Source organism: Pararge aegeria, chromosome 5 (genome assembly GCF_905163445.1).
Source record: "Pararge aegeria chromosome 5, ilParAegt1.1, whole genome shotgun sequence".
In the NCBI taxonomy this organism is placed as follows: Eukaryota; Metazoa; Arthropoda; class Insecta; order Lepidoptera; family Nymphalidae; genus Pararge; species Pararge aegeria.
The window spans coordinates 13,934,067-13,952,373 of record NC_053184.1 but is presented as its reverse complement, the minus strand read 5'-3'; the positions used below and the strand labels follow the sequence as shown (position 1 = coordinate 13,952,373).

The 18,307-nt window shown below is 34.4% G+C and overlaps 1 protein-coding gene across 4 annotated transcripts in view; it reads right to left on the bottom strand.

Moving 5' to 3' along the window:
* Positions 1-558: 558 nt before the first annotated feature.
* Positions 559-18,307, bottom strand: part of LOC120624084 (proton channel OtopLc-like) — a 100,482-nt gene continuing 82,733 nt past the window's right edge. For all 4 annotated transcript variants that reach the window (XM_039890419.1, XM_039890420.1, XM_039890421.1 and 1 more), the window contains 4 exons: positions 16,042-16,221; positions 13,409-13,569; positions 10,857-11,019; positions 559-3,685 (listed from right to left, as the gene is read on the bottom strand). In XM_039890419.1, coding sequence (XP_039746353.1) covers positions 2,679-3,685; positions 10,857-11,019; positions 13,409-13,569; positions 16,042-16,221 — 1,511 coding nt within the window. In that variant the 3' untranslated portion in view covers positions 559-2,678. The remainder of the gene's footprint in view (positions 3,686-10,856; positions 11,020-13,408; positions 13,570-16,041; positions 16,222-18,307) is intronic.

Here is an 18,307-nt window from a genome sequence, read left to right as displayed (position 1 = left end):
ATTCACACACAAAATCTTACGGAATATTCCTATAGACGATTCTGAATCAATACCAGTAATTATTTAATAATATGAATTTCAGAGTCTGAAAAGAACAATCAAAAACGATGTCTTAACTCTTTGGATATCCTTTTTGTGTCTATGGAACTTGAAAACCTTAATTTAAGAATCTATAGAGGCCAATGCAAAACGTATGTATGAAATATTCGATAAGTTCAAAATGAGAGTTTAGTTTAAAATATAGCGTAGCGAATAGGATCGTTACATACACTGAGTAAGAATTATCGATTTTAAATTTTAAATATCGTTATAAATACAGATCGTTAAGATTAAGAGAAGTATAAATTACTTGATTAAATATTACGTCTTTGAATTAAAACTACAATTCATTTATTAACTAATTAAAAATCATAAGAATCGTTTTCGAAACCTTTTCGACATTGTAAATGTAAATAAAATATTATAAAAATTGCACAAAGTATTTAAAATAGGTAAAAAAGGTAGATAAAAACTTTTCTGAAAAATTCTGAAAGTTACAAATTAATATTATGTAGTCATATTTGAGCAATAAATATAGAGTTGTACGCGGATAGCTGCAAGAGACCAAGAGCTTTGTGGCGCAAGAGCCTCATGGTGCAAGAGTATTGCTAAGTATTACGAACAAATATGCAAATGACACCAGCAACAGTATTCGACTACAATGGCTCGCTGGATAAATTGGGATGACATTCGCTACAGACGCGTCCATGTCGACTACCCAATTCTACAGACATCATTCACTTCTTGCGACTTCTAAAATCTCTTGCAAATCAATCAGTCGGTGAGCGATCAACTTAACACGAATCGGTAGGCATAAGTATTTTTCAATTACCAATTTTACTGTTTACTCTTCAAATTAGCATTAGTTCCATTATGAAAAATAAACTCGACGTTTGATAGCTTTATTTAAAAAAAACTGTCAAAACGTTAAATTTATTTAATTAGGAGTCATATACGATCGAAGCATCCGGAGGTATAGCTTTACGACTGTTCATACTTTTATTTTATATTAGTTAGAATTAGAAAGATGTTAACTATTTGTCGACCGTTCCTACGAAGAAATATACAGCGCTCTACACTACCAGATTCGCCTATCACAGCAAATGTTGTAAAAGAAAAACTGGACGTAACAACTAAGTCTATCAGCTATCAAATTGTTGTTTCTAAAAGTTAAAAAAATCATTCACATCGACAGTTCTATTACGTAATAAGCTCCGAAAATTTCCTACCAATTATATTATAAAAACTTTGGTGTCTCATTTTGCCTAACTACTGGGTCCATGGTAAGTAAAAGGTATTGCTAAAATTTCAAAAGTTTATCCAAAATACTGACACTACATCCATTATATCGCAAAAATATCGCTACAAAATCTCTAATATCTGATCAGACTATACGCATTAACCGGTACATATTTTAGTGTCTTATTAGTATTTTCTTTTACTACAATCAAAAACCTTCAAAAATATTGTTAGGTCGATATTATTGTTCCCGTTGTATTAAATAAGGATCATTAAAAACACTTGTGCCGTTTCAAATATATTTTTGGTTTGCTAATGGTAGAGTTAAAGTCACAGAAGAAAACATTAAACAGTTCATTAACTACCACGAGAGATGATAACTACGTAAATAGGTAGGTACTATAACTACCTCTTTCCCTCATACGGATAGACGCGCTGTCAATTTGACTTCCGTAATAAATTAAAGCAACATGATTAGAATTATTTTTTAGAAATAACTCCGTTGCTAAACATTTTTGACTTTACATTTGCTTTTCTAACGGACGATCTCAATTCTCACTTTGTTAGAATATTTAGTACCTATCTCTGCTCGTTAATTTGACGTTACATAGCTTCTTCTTTTAATGTAATAAAGTAAAATTACGAGGTTCTTTATTATTATGGCACAAACTAAACTGAAATAAGGATTGTGATAAAAATATGCAAAGGTAGTTCTAAAATATAATCTATTGGAAGACTCTTTTTTTGAATCGTGAATACATGATATCGATGATTTTCTTTTGCTTTTTTATAACAAAATGTGGAATGTGGATGCAAATTTCTAAAGATATATGACTATTCTAACTATAATATTCTTATCTAAGTAATCTAAACAGGATTGACAAAATGAACACGTGAAGTTTACTCTTTCACTATAATCATAACAATACAGTTGAACAAAAAAGTAACATCAAAAATATTAGCGCTAAAATTAACGTAATCCAACCCGTCTACTTGAAAAATACTGTATTTAATTATTCAACATATTATGCTTTCCGCTACGATAGTTAAAGCGTCATATAAAGCTACAAATAAATAACACATTAAAATATCTAAATACAATAACTTAACATTAGAGCAGTCAACTTCAGAACAAATACAAGCAATATTCACAAGTGTACAGTGCACTCGATAAAGAAACAAAGAAAGTTTATCGTGTGTCAACATCTCATTGTTAAAGCTGGTAGGTTCTTAAATGCAGCTATACGATAGGGTTTAGATTCCTATGAAGATATCTATATAATTTATGGCACTAACATCTATCTACGCCACTTTCCTACATTCCAAGTATATTTACTTTCAAAGTATCATAGTTCAGATCAAAAGTAACATGATTCATACCCAATGTTTGGCGGTATTCGCTACATGTAAGCGGGCTTCATCTTATACGCCCTTTTCCATATCTCACACAAACAGACAGTAGAATGGAACCGGTAGAATATCGCGAGAGGCATCGAGACGTGCGTTATGATAGTCCAAGCCCATAATCCATAGAAATGCAACTGAACAGGATGCGATTCCGCCCGAGATTTCTCAAGTGTATTGATAGCCCACATCGCTAGGTTAGTCACGAGGAGAAACGTGACTATCTCTCTGCCTGGCTTTTTCCTCAATTGCTCCGGCGTCTTAGCGGACCTTCGACTGGCGTCCAATATGAACATTGTTTGGCAAGTCGTTTGGACCAACGATGATAGAGCTGTTATCAATATGAGTATCGTGTTCTTTTCTATGGTGAAATGTCCGCCAATTATTGTGAACGTTCCATAAATGAACATTCCAGTCTGCGCACCGACAAGAAGTATGTTATCGAGTTCTAGGTTCCTGTTCCCGTCGTATTTAAGGTTTCGTACGCACACCATTCCCGCTAAACTAGCGAACGTGGTCATTGCATAAAGCGCTAACTCGCAAACGTTCACTTCTACCACTGCTAAAGTAGCGTATTCTTTTCTCGATATTAAAACGAAAAATAAAATAAGTGATATAATAGTCAGAACGAGGACTAAGATGCCAAAAAATAATCCTTTGTGAGCTCTAGCGCAATCCACACTGTATAGATGTGGAGACTTCTTGTACGCCAATCCTTCTAGAAGGCGGGCTTTAGCAATGGCTTCTGCAACATTCTTAGACGGATACTTTGAAATGTTTTTCCACATGACGTAAAGAATTGCTGCGCATATTAGGGAGTATTCTATAGTGCAGGGGAAAAGAAACGGCGAAGCATCTTGAACCAGCGAGCCCATTATGTTTGTTCGACGGCATTCGAAGATATGGTGAGGGCCCTTGAGGCCCCGAGGTACACGTAGATGTGCTGCTGCTGGATGCGAAGGAGGGACCTCGGTTTCTAATGAAGCGAAAGCCTTTTGAAATGCTGAAAACGAAAAATAACATTAAATAGTATGTGGAAAGTAAAATTTTAGCCTTTATTCATAACACAATATGTAAGCAAATCAATGTATCTTTATAGATAGAGTAAAAGTTGCTTAAATATTTTTTAAGAACTCAATTGAATTGTCTGTATCAAGACCATCCAGCCCTGTCAGTGCCGTTTCTGACGAAAACCTATCATAATTCCGAAAACTATTCGGATATATTAATTGAAAACACATATATGCCACAACAGCTCTGAAAGGTTTCACAATTCCGGTGACACAAAGCTAAAAAAAATCTAACCTTATAGAAAAAAATGTCAGAACAGATCCAACTGTATATACACATACTACTACATACACATATATACACAATGTATATACACATATATACATTGTGTATATATGTACCAATCCACACACACAATGTATATATGTGTATATACATTGTATAGTACTGTTTAGGGAATGCAATCTCGCTGAATTTGCAGGAAAAGTAGATGCCTTGTTTAGCGAGATTGATCTTGGCCGAAAAATTGGCGAGTTCTCGCAAGTTAACAATAGGTACACTACTGTTAAAAATGTAGTTCCTAGACAAATGGTAGGTACATTTTACGATGAAGTTGAAGAGGTCTGGTAAAAGTTTTTAATCCGTTAAGATTGTTACTGACATGTCATTTTAATACAGCGTGGCCTATACTTTCCATTATCAATACCTTTCGATTATGTGCTATCCTACAATTATTTATTAACGACTAAACTTCGATAATATTAAATTTCATCCTCTAGCGGTATTTTATTATCGACCTAGTATCTCGTGCAATAGAATGTAGGCCACCATTCCTTCCGAGGTCAACATTGAAGGGAATCCCATCGACATAACTTCGATGTCTGCCCGAGACAAGGGTCTCCAAATTAAAGCCCCTGTCTAATACTCAGTGCATCGTATCGATCTGTTATATCATTAATGATTATATAATCGATGTATCCTTCGTATCCTAGTTAAAATAAAGATTTATTAGCTTATCTAAGCCTAATCAGCCTAATAAAATAGTCTTAAATTTATTTCGAATATAAGTAAACTAAAACCCAAATAACTTAATTTATAAGAACATTAAAGATGTACCGAGAGGTTTTGTACGAATATACAAATCACCTTACATTTATTTAGGCTACAAAAAGAATATGAAATTCTGTCCATGTCGTTTTTAAATTGATGGGTTATCGAAGTTACAAAATCGTTTACAGTGGATTATATTTATAATATACTTTTATTCTCCTTTGTATATTTAGGGGTGATTTTTTTTATCGCGAATACCACGTTTAACTCTAGCTAGCAGTCGGTAAAACGGGAATAAATTGAAACAAAGAGCTTCGCGTGAAAGCAAATTACGTGGTCAGGGTAGTGCATAAAAAATGAGGTTGCCCTGTTTATGGGAATGAAAAACATTTGTTATTTCTGGTTCTTATACCGTTGTGTTAACTGGCGGTCACGAAATCCTTTTTTAAGGTAGGATAGCAGGCTAAAATACCAGACAAACTTTGCATTTGTGCAAGTATTAGAAGTGATATGGGCTTATTTTGGAGTTCAGTGTGTTTATTATTTTAAAAAAACGAATTACCTCGACCACACATTTTACGTACCAATAATTTTGTTTGTTTTCTTTTATCTTAAATTCAATGCCTTTGTCGCAATAATTGTTATATATCTAAAAGAAGAAAAGGTGTATCAGTTATGTTCTGACATTTTTTAGCAAATGTTCTTCAACAGCTTGTTGGACCCAATTCGAACATGATCTTTTAAAATATTCTACAATGTGGGTTTAATTATTTGATACGTTTTGAACAGTATATAGAAAACTGAAATACGCAGTCTTTAGATTAGTATAACTTACTGTATAGGTAAGTACGGTGAAATTCAATCGATGTTGTGGACTTTGATACTTTCCTACTCCGTACAGTTCCACCTCGCTCATTCAGAATTAATTCAATTAACTGGACACAAAGGAAATTTGCAAGGCTTAACAGTGGACAGACAGAATTATAATATAACCTTTTATTATATTTCGGTCTGAAAAATCTATTGGTATTTATTAAATTACTTACGTGTTTTCATTATAAAACAAAAACAAAATAGATTTTTACTCTGGTATAAAACATTCTTTACATTATAAAAATGGCAAAGGTACAACGAGATTAAAAAAACATTAGTCTAGTATGCTTTAAACAGGGCTACTTTTCGTACCTTGTAAATTTTTCAGAGTATAATGACATTTCCATACATTAAATACCACTGCAAGATTCTATAAGTGAATAGTATCATTATTATATTGTATTCCATTGATTCTGACTTTTATTTACTTTATACTTACTTTTATTACCTACATATTTTTTGGATGATTTCCCTAGTAGATGATTAAGTTTTTCATTGATATGTATGTGTACAGTGAAACTTTTTGTTTCTTCTTTTACGCAATTTATTATTGTTTTTTATTATTTAGTCGCGAAGATTCGGCAATGATAAAGAAAAGGGTGTGGCTGAAAAGCAGTACTGCGCCTTTCAGTCTGCAGCTAAAAACTGAGGCAGTTCCTTTGTTACACATCAACTGATAGATTCACATGTTATAATTTTACGCAAAAGTATGACAGTAAAGATGTTTTTTCTTTGCTTTTTATTTCTAGATTCGACAGGTTAATGAACTTACGTTTCCAGTGTATTGAGCGAATTACCCTTGCAGTTACATAAATCGGGATATGTTGGGGAAGTTTCTATTCGATGTATTGTCGAAATATCATAACTTATGTGTTAATATTCATACAGTAAAAGCAAAATATACCCTATCAGATAAGATCAGTACAAAGTAACAGCATACAAAATCTAAATATTACATTTATATATGAAGTACATTTTAGTAGAGTGAAGCTAAAAATAACCTCCGTAAATACGTTATGCGCAACTTCGCAAGTAACCAATGGAATTATGCAAGGGAGCTTCGCTCCATTTTCCAACCACCGCGCTTAGTGGGAATGAGTAATTCAATTAATTGAACAAGTTCCACGTTTTTTCCAGAAATAAAATATATCAAGGCTATTTTCTGCCATTTTAACTGAACTGTATCTTCATAATCAACCCCTATAGCGGCCCGCTTAGTCGCACGGATCTTCTCCAATAAGAAGGGTATAGACCGTAGTCCACCACGCTGGCCCAGTGCGGATTGGTGGACTTCACACACCTTTGAAAACATTATGGAGAACCCTCAGGCATGGCAGGTTTCCTCACTATGTTTTCCTTCACCGTTGAAGCAAGTGATATTTTAATAAAACGCACTTAAAAAAGTTAGAGGTGCGTGCTGGGCCCTCTGAAAGTCAAAGCCCTACCGACTGTGCTAGCACAGCTTAATATTATTATTCCATAGATCTATAACATTTAGCTTATTTCAATAAAGAAAGTAAGATTTGATTTTGACTTTGAAACCGTGTTTATTATTTATAGGAAGGGAATCACTTCAACGAATTTCAGCAGGCAGAGCAAGCATAATTGCCTTAAAACAGATTAGATCAATAGTTTAAAATATACATCATTTAAAGATACAAGAATAGCATTAGGCCACAACAATAAATACGTTTTTTAATAAAATTCGAAAAAAAATAACTGTGACACGGAAGTAAGAAGATAATCGGATCACTGGAGCGGGCCTTGCGAGTTGGCTGTCAACTTTTATAGCTGCGCTCAATTAGAATTAATTCAATTAACCGTACAAAAGGAAATAATTACGATATCTGTGGGGCATTTTATCTTATTTTAAACGTTTGTTTTCATAACATCATTCGTTATTGTAGTATATACTAACTAAAACCTGTTTATGAACATTGTATGTTTTTTCCTATTATTGTTTATGTACCAGCATTCTCTTCCTGCAATTATTGTCACTTCCTCACTCACTTTCACATTTGCGATTATTTGGGGGCTTCGGGAAGAAATCTCTTTAGAAATAAGCTGTCTTTGTGAACGACCTGGCTTCATTAAGTATTCTTTTTTGTTTTGGTACTTAATTAATAAATAAAAATAATAAAGTCGTTATGTATATAAAAAAACTAAGTACAAAATTGTACCGATTCTGTAGTCCACAAATCTCTTAAATTGCTAAATCGACGGGTGATAAAGTAGTGCTGTCCTTTTTATACTACTACTACTTTTAGATTATAAAAAGGATAGCGCTCTTGTTAGACATGCCAATCCATACTGATAACAAAATTCGAAAATGTGTATATCTGTTTGTTACGCATGTTCGCCTCAACCTACGAGTGTAAACCGATCTTGATGAAATCTGGCAAACATGTAATTTACCTCTGTCGTATACAAATATCTAAACTAAAAAAAATATGGAGCTTTATTACAACGAAAAGAGAGCTTTGTAAAAAGGAGCCCTACCTAGGAGCTGTCCATTTATTTACGTTTTGAGATTAGTGTAGAGCAGAATTGCCACTATTACTGAACTATAAGTTTTTTACAGTATAAAATCACATAAAACGTCGTCTACACTTCGTTATTAAATTTTCCCGCAACGATATCGGCAAATTTCCAATCCAACATAATACCTAATGGCGGTGCACTCAGAACCAAACATCATTATTTTGATTTTCCTCCTACCATTCTTATGTTAAATTCGTACGTGGCAATGGCATAAGTGACAAAAAACGGCAGGGGTCTCGTGTCGATCACAGAAGGCGAACCATACGATTTGGTGTTTTCACATAAGCCGATCAGGAAGCCGACCCGACAGACATACAGATATGTCGTTACCAACACCGATTGTATACCGATTTTTTTTAGTCTACAGTTTAGACTTTAGACCTTTACTGCAATCTCCCCTGGTGATAAGTTACTACGAACGAGAACGCTATACTACGACTGGAACGCTAAATTTCTGTTCAGATTCGTCGATAGGTAGGTAACTAGCCACCAGAACGGACCAGAGAGATTTCAGATATCATAAATTCCCAAATTTCCCCTGCCGGTGATTGAACCCGGGACCTTCTCGTAGGACCACAGCGCTCAGCATTGTGCCACAGAGGTCACCAAATGAAAATGTATATATTTTTTATAAGCCCGTATCAGTATTATACCATCCAAGAATATTTAAGAGACACAATATTATAGGTTTGACATTTACAGTGATATTATAATTTGACACGAATTAATTAGATATTTGTAATTTTGTATCAATATCAGTCTTAAAGTTTATTCTTATTTTAATAATGTGGATTGACTTAGGATAGTATTATTATGGTAAGTAGGAATTAGTGTACGATCATATATATTTTTTGCATGCCATCTAAGGCGGATTGTTTGTCCCTATGTTTTGTGTACCTACCAACAATGTAATACCAATCTGCAAATAAACGATTTGATTTGATTTGATTTGATTTGTCGGAGCCTCGAACCTCAACTCATTTGAGATTGTTTTAGCTTCTGCACGGCTAGCATGGGCAGGAGAAAATTATATCCCCGGGAAAAGGATTCTCCCATTCCATGTTCCCGTGCTTAGCAGGACACGTTACTTATATCCCTTGTCAGAGGATATAATCGGGGGGGTATAATTTTTGTCTCCGGCCTGTGCTAGCCCTGCTGATATATATGTTCTAAATGTACGAGATTATATCATGTCCGCCGATAACGTATCGGGTTGTGAGAAAGAGCCCGCTAAGCGACATCTGAATTCCATACCCACACGTGCTCTTACTTACACGTATAACATTATCATTTATTTGTCACGTCTGGTTGAAGCTTTCCAAAAAAGGTAACCCCTAAATAATAGTCCCACTTTGGATGTTTTATAAAATATCATACGTTGAGAATATGCGACATGATAATATATTTAAAACAACATGGTTTCAACTTTTCTGACGTGACTTTATGTATACCTACGACAGTTATATAAGGATACGTGCAAACTGGGACTTGAATAAGGGCTTGAATATTTTACCTTTTCCGAACACGTCCATACTACGGATGGTTAGCGATCAGAAATCATTTTTATCAAGTACCTTCGTCCTACTGAGTCACCACGTACGACAAAATTTACAAAATCCTTAACATTTACCATATAACTAAGATTTGAATTTGTCTTTATATTTATAATCGTAATATGATTTTTTTTAACTCGTAGCAACTAATGGAATGAAAGAACTTTAAGTCTTTCAAAATAGATCGTAGGTACGTACTTAATATACAAATTCATACACACCCACATAAAATAAATATACAAATATTCAACCTATCAAAAATCAATTAAATATTATTTGCATGAGCATGTACTACTTCTAATCTAATCTCAATCGGCTAAGTTTCCGAGAGAAAGGCTATCATAGTTTTACTGGGGGTAGGTAATGTATTCTGGTAATCCAAAACTATATCAATCTTCAAATAGAATAACCGTTGAAGTATATTAATCTAGTAATAACCCTTGATGTCTAGTGTCGGGTAAGCTACCTTGGATTGGTTTATTTGAAACAAAAATAATATCATCCACTATCTGCTCTGATGTAGACACTGGTTTCTAGATGCTCCCACTTGACGGTTTGCTATTAAAAAACGGTGCCATGGCAACTAGATGCGAAATATTGCTTGCTGAACACATAAGCCTTATATCCATCCAATTGAACGCGTGTATGCATTTAAGTCGTCTATGTAGGAAGGAACAATGCATTTTTAACAAAAGTAGTGTCGAACTAGTGTATTATAGTAAACATTATCCAGTAGTAAGAACCGGTTACGTGTGTCCAGTTTCAGTTACGTTGTCGATAATAAAAAGCTTTAGACAACTTTTGTGGTTTGCGGAACACAACTTCTTCTTCTTCTTCTGTTCCTGGGCCTTTTCCGCACTTGGTTGGTCTGGGACCGTCCGTTGTACGTATGGCCACTGATGCGGCTCCCCGCTGGATCACTCCAGCCAGCCGAGCTGCCCGAGCCAGCCGAGCTGCCCCGCTGGATCGCTCCAAAAGCTTAGCAGGCCGCCCAGGTCGCCGAGTGTGCGGAAACACAACGTCCATATCCTTAAATAATACGTTGTCGATAGTAAAAGCTTCAGACAACTTTTGTGGTTTGCGGAACACAACGTCCATATCCTTTAAGACTCAATATCAAATTAAACAAGTGAAAACGATCCTTACCAAGTCGATGCGAAATTCCGATGGTTTTATTCTCCGGGTCGTAGAAGGTGAGGATCTCGTGCTTTGTCTCCTGGACCAGCACGTTCAGCCATACGCTGAGATTTGTGCCCACCATGTGCATCAGCCCGAATCGCGCAACTATCTTATGCTTGTACACTTTCATCTGAAATAGCATTTCGTGAAGTTATTATACTCATGTCACCTACATCGGTGACCTCACCAAATCAAAACTGAAAGCGAAAAAATAAACAACTCAACAATTCAACAATTCAGTTCAACAAACTTCAAAAATTCTAACCATTCAACTGCTTTCCTCTAATACCTATATAAGTTTGTATAAGAATAATTTTACCTATATCTTTATTAAAGTGTTTTACCTAAACTTGGAGCAAATATCAAATATATAAATGAATATCAATAGGAATATTTTAAGCGAAACGTAATAAATACTTCTTTTGTTACTTAATGAAAATGAGACAAGAATATTTCGGAATGAAACGTAGCGATCATCTTTTGGCAACTTGTGATAAAATCAGATAAAAGTTAATATTTATTTCCTAATAAAATAATTGTGTAATTTATTTAAATTATTTTATTTAAAGTGTTACTTATTTACAATTTAATTTAATTTGTCTTTTCATTCGGTTATTTAAACATTCTTATTTAACTCACTAAAAATTGATATGATACGTTTGCTGTACACAAATACAGAAAAGTTTTTATGAAACCTATCTGCTGAATATAAGATCTCAGATATGTATACTAGACCCTTAATTTATCGACTACAGGGTCTTCACCTTTAAGAAATGCTACGAATAATATCTTTGGAACAATTAACGGTACAAAATTGTATAGTTAGTATTAAATCCATAGACATTTATTAAAAAGTAAAATAGAAGTAAAGATAACAAATAATTTTATTTCACAGTTGATACCATCCTTTCCATGCAAATTTAAAGTTGCATCAAGTCTATTGTTTAACCTTAAGTACCTACATCGATTAGATATATTGAGTAGGTAACAGAAATTGTATAAAAATTATTAGAATAAATAATACGAATACTGTTAGATTAAAGATTATAGTAATATTGTGAATTCATTTAATAAAATATGAGCTGGAAAGAAATTGTAGTAATTTTTCCATCTCGCCTGCTCATTTAAAAAGACATAATGAATATTCGAATTAAAATGAAACTCAGTTGAACGCGCCCGTAATGCGCGCGATGTTGCCGCAAATGCACATTTTAAATGAATCATTAGGACCAGCCTACGTTGATTACATTTAAACTCTATTAGCGGCAAAAAGAGTTGCACTTAACTAGCATGCCTTTTAATTTTCGACACTGGTTTGCATCGAATTAAACTGCTCCCAACTGGGTAGCGACATACGCTTGAAATTAATTTATGGAAAATTGGAGTCTATGCATTTGAGATAGACTGTCTAATCTCCAGAATCGCAAACTTAGCATCCACAAAGAAAGAGATCCGCAAATGAAACAGTGTTCTGAAACCGCAATTTATGCTTTTTTTTTGTCAAAAGTATAAGATACATTAATACCAATTTATACCCAAACCCTTTCATCGTAAGCTTTTAACATATGCACAGAAATAAAATAGATTTCTTATTATTAGACGGCCGATTGGCGCAGTTTGCAGCGACCCTGCTTTCTGAGTCCAAGGCCGTGGGTTCGATTCCCACTGCTGGAAAATGTTTGTGTGATGAGCATGAATTTTTTTCAGTGTCTGGGTGTCTATATATACATATATATTCTAAGTATTAATGTATATTATTCATAAAAATATTCATCAGTCGTCTTAGTACCCATAACACAAGCTACGCTTACTTTGGGGCTAGATGGCGATGTGTGTATTGAATGAATGAATGAATGAATACACTTTTATTGTACACCACATAAACATAACAAATTAACAGTAAAAATTTAACAAAAGGTATACAATTTGGCGGCCTTATCGCTACATAGCGATCTCTTCCAGGCAACCAAAGGCGCTAAAAACAGCTCAAGAAGAGAGGTAGGTGGTGCATTTAACTGTACTGTGTTGCAAATAAACATGCATAAACCTATATATACAAATATAATATGTACATATAACAAACTTATATTGTCGTAGTATATTAACTTATTTATTTATTATGTGACATATTAAATTCAATTAAAACAACTTTCTTAAATCAAACAAAAACAATTTTTTTTGCAAAAAAGTTGTTTTTTTGCTTTTATGTATATCAACACAAAGTTAGATATTCGTTTTTACTCCAAGACAAAACATATCGCCTTAAGCATTAATATTGAATATCGGAACAAGTAGTCTATTATTCTGACTCTCTCTTCCTTAAATTCAGAGAGTCAACACCGAGCCACCCACACTGAAGCTACTAATCTCTTTAACCCATTCTTCTTGAACCTGCAGATCGCATTGGCAGAAGTAAATGGGCCAAATGTCGTGAAATGTATATTCCGGGATCCAACGGAAGATATGGAGATACTAATAAACTGTTATTCATCTTTACTTAAGAATTATTGTATACGAACCTCATTGTTGAGAAAGATGAAATACATCTGTATGAAGATAAACGCCATTCTCGTCGCCGGTGTCAACGCAAGCAAAACGTTGTGGCAGTTGGTGTTTCTCTCCAGTTCCCAGTACTGACCAAACTCCAGACCCGAATAGATCATAGACCCGATTCCAAATGCTGACAAAATAGAAAATTAATTGAATAATAGTAGTGCAGAGTAATTCAGCGGCCCAGTGTAAACTTTCCAGTTAACAGATGTAACATTAAAATTCGACGGATTACCATACCCGTGTACTAAATAATGTACGATAATCTTTCGAATTGGAATATAGTTGTCAAATTATAACGTCCAAAAGAAATTAAAAATTTACGCTAAGTTCCATGTGACGTTTGTTATTTCAAACTTACAATAAGCTTATAAGTTTTCAAATGCAAGAAAACACAGGAGTAGTACAGCAAAGGCACAATTACGGCAATACCGGCTTGGACCTAATAGTTCTGAATAGGAGTGTAGTATAAAGAAATGGTTAACTTTACAAAAAAAGTTAATTTAAGCACCTTACTTGACAAATTAATAATAAACTAGCACGAATTAGGGCACATGTGACCCCATAGCATAACTTATAATGTTAACAAATTAACTTTGAAATTTGTCAAATTTGTATGGAGTTCTCAAATTTTCACGCACTTTGGTCCAAACTTTTGCGACGTTTTACGCCATTTTTTTAAAGGTATATAATATTATAACCACAAAAAATTCAGGGCATGCTCTTTTATATTATTTTCCAACCTGGCACAATATGAATAACTAGCTAACCATTAGCAAACCATTGGCAACTTTTGACAGAAAAATTACTGATAGGTACTAGGGACTAGTTCGGACCCCCGCTTTAATTTTAACTTAATGAACATATGGTGAGGTAATGGTACTTTACAGTTATATACAAAATATGTATAAACGTTTACTACGTACATGATAAGTAGTAACATCTACACGTAGTTACGTGTCATTGATTTAATTGATTGGATTCCATATTTTGATCCCATTGTCATAAGTTTTCAAATTTTGATAACCTCGTTTACGAGGACTAAAAATGTAAAGACCGTCATCAAACATCATCAAAGCCGTCATTAGTCAAGTAGTGAAGATAAATTCACAAACAGCTCTTACCATCAAACTTTTAACACCCCCCTCATTTTTCTTAGTCTCGAGGGATGAAATACATGCACAATTTATTATTCCGAGCGCAAACATTTCAATGAATGAAAAAGTTGAATCGCAAAATGCTTTCTGCCTTTTACTTTTCCCTTACCCTCTCAGAAACTCGGGTAAAATAAAAATAAGCAACCGCGTCCAGTTTTTCCGAGCGGGGTCCACTTAGCCTACTTGGAAACTGTAAAGGTACGGTAATGAAACGCACAAAACCATAACAATAGATACAACGAAAAATGTATCTGTGAGACCAGCTTTTGTATTACTAACACAGTTTTGCATTTTTATTATATTGTGCGATGTGAATTTTCTTTATGAAATGACAATATAAAAGCCCGCAACAATGAATCTCTGAAATATATATTGTAAAATGGCACGTGGGAACGTGTAAGCTTTAAAAATAAAAAATAAATATTCGCGGCTATAAAAATGATATTTGAAACTAACACAATGGAATGGAGTGGATTTAGGAGATTCCCGACCAAAATCCAGGTGAATCCTACACACGCAATAAACGTCAATAATTTAAAGGGATTTGCGGGAATTGCGAGTTTTAGGAGGTAGGTTTTCGGATAAACACACAATCTAAATCTACCTTTCAATTATCTTAGAGATATAATGGGATGATTAGATGGTAAGCAGTGGGCCATTTGTACCCTCATCCTTACTGCACGTAATTATGGCAGCACCAAACCATTTTTTATGTTTGCTAAATATTTTTACCTTCGCCAGCCATAAATCAAACGTTTTAGCAACGTTTTACAAAACATCTAAAGAATTGTGAAAGTTAATTTTTACTTTGGGCCTAAACGCGTGATATCACGAATCGCGTTGACAGCGTTTCTAATAGAATGCCCCCAGATTAAGACGCTTAGTATTCCAAAAGGAGGTTCAAACTCATATATACTATTAATAAATCTATGGGTCTATTCACATAGAAATAAAATAAATTCTTGGCTATATTTACGACTAAATGGTTATCTGCTAAACACGATTGCGTAAAACTTTCTCGGAGGAAGAAAATGTTAAAGTTACGTCTAACGCAAGTTTGCAGTAAGGTTAACTAGTTTAGCTATTTATTAAAATTTTGAGATAAAGTTAATAATACCTGCGATACAATTATATGTAGTATTGATTATTTTGGTTGTTTAATTTTATTAAGCAGCTATAAACAACATAAAAAAGGGTAAAATGTAAAACTGCGCCATGGCTTTATGCCATATATCGTAATCGTGTCACAACGAGAACTCGATCCATGCAACTGGGTCGAAATATCGACAAATCCAAAAATATTATCGTGGTAGGTACCCGTTGAACTGTATTTAAGAAAGAATTGTTTGGAACGTTCTAAAATAGAATACAATCATGTCATCCTCCATAAAGTCAAAGTTGAACGTAGTTGTAGAGATGATATTAGGAAAAACAAAGGTATTTACCAACAGCACCCATCCTCAAGTAGAAGCTACCGTAGTGATGAGTCCGTGAGGTGAGTGCGAACCCAAGAGACAGTCTTTTTCCGGCCAGGTGAGGCGGCATATGCGTTGTGGTGGTCGTACTCCGCTCCGTGCGGGAGGAACAGGATTCCGATTCCGATTGCGACGAACTTGTGTCCGATTCTGTATCAGTACAAAATGATGAGAAACATTCAGGTAAACAATGATAGAGATATATTCGGTGATGAAGCTTATTATATTATTCTGACAAGAGCTAACGTTTAAATACGAAAACGTAGCTTAATATCGGCCAATCTATGCTTAATTTCAAACTTGAGAACCGGTACTTTGCTCCATTTTGGTTTATAATGCGGGCCAAACTTATATGTTCCCATGTAAGTGGCGTAGAATATTGTGTACGATAGGCACACTTGTAAGATTGATTATTCGCCTGAAAGCTTTCACAAAGCTTTCTCAAAGCTTGCTGAATGCCTCAAAATACGCTGAGGTACCTTTATAAAAATGCTGCATTGTAAGCTTTGATGTTTCGTACGAAATAAATTTATATACACTAGAGGTATATTAGGGACTTGTTAATGTAAATTATATCCTCAGAAATGCAAATTTTCAGTTTCAGAGAGCGCATTACCTCAGGGACTAAATTACAATGATATTTTTGAAATACCCCAAGTTTTCAGGTTTCTGACGGTAATTCTATATATGTTATGTTTATATCTCATTTATTGCACCACCTACCACTTTTCTGTTTTTTCCTTTTGCGTCTTTGGTTGCCTGGAAGAAATCGCTATGTAGCGATTAGGCCACCAACATACTACTTTTTTCTTTGGTGTACAATAAAAATTAATTAATTGATTAATTATTTACACTTGGTAAAATGTTCATGTGGTGGTAAAAAAATACCAGATATCCAGATGGCGAAAATGGAATTCTGCGACGTAATGTACATTTAGAGACCAGAAAAAATGGCTTTAATATAAACAACTCTTCAGATCACACTCATTATTATCAAGTCGTTTGAATACACAAAGGGAGCGGACGTTTTCTCGGTCCTTTATGTACGTCAAGTGGCATGTCAATGTGAAATTGATCTTACCTTAATATATATAAATCTCCTGTCACGATGTTTGTCCTCAATGGACTCCTAAACTACTTAACCGATTTTAAATTAAATTGGCATACCGTCAGCAGTCTGGTCCAACTTAAGAGATAGGATAGCTTATATCTTTAATTATAGTCTCAATTTTATTTTATTGCAAATTATTTGTCTTTAATTAATTGACAGTCACATGTTATATGTATATATATATATCTATATACTACTATACTCATTTAAGGCTTAGCGATACTGAATACTTTAAAAACGCAGACGAAGTCGCGGGCAACAGCTAGTTTATTATATGGAACTCAGTCCGCCAACGTACACCGGAGAGCTTGGTAGGAATGGTTTATAATCATAAAAAGCTTGCAAACCAAACTGACACTGGAGGACCGTGGAGACTTTTCAAACAAACTGTTAATGAAAATGTCTATTTGAAAGTCAGAAGGGAGCGAACGACTCTTGTTCATTGTAAGGGCTCCAAATTGAACAAAATTTTAGATTATCCATACTTAAAGAATTTCTTTACAATTTTGCCGTATTTAAGAGAACGAAAAAATACTTACTTAGTTTTCACACTAGATCAGGGATTTAGCTACATTGCTAGATATTCCCACGAAGGTAGAATCGCTTGTACACAAACAAATCGAGAAATCAAATCCCATGTCCCACGTAGATGCTCTCTTTGTTCTGGCAAACACCTTTTTGCAATACAAATTGGATCGGAATTTTCCACGCTTGGAAAATGTATTCACATCAACAAGTCTAATTTTGTTCTGATGTACCAACGTGATTTTATTCACAAAGGATTCCTTTTACTTTAGGGACCGAACCTAACTTTTACACGATCCAAACATGTTAAAAGCGAATTAAATTTTGCGACTTATTTTCTTGGTGGGCAGGATGAGTTTTTTGGGTTGGGGATCCTTGAGTATATATTACGTAACAATTTTTTGTTAAACTCTACTAAAACGTGTAACAGAATTACGAAATAATATTGAAGGATGCATAAAGAATCACCAATCAGCAAGACACGCGCATAGTACCTACGCTACGCGACGCGTACTTAATAAAGTGACAGGAGTCCCATGATTTTAATTTTGCATGTGATGTTAGGGCTGTATCTGATTTCTTTCGGTGGCAGTGGTTTAC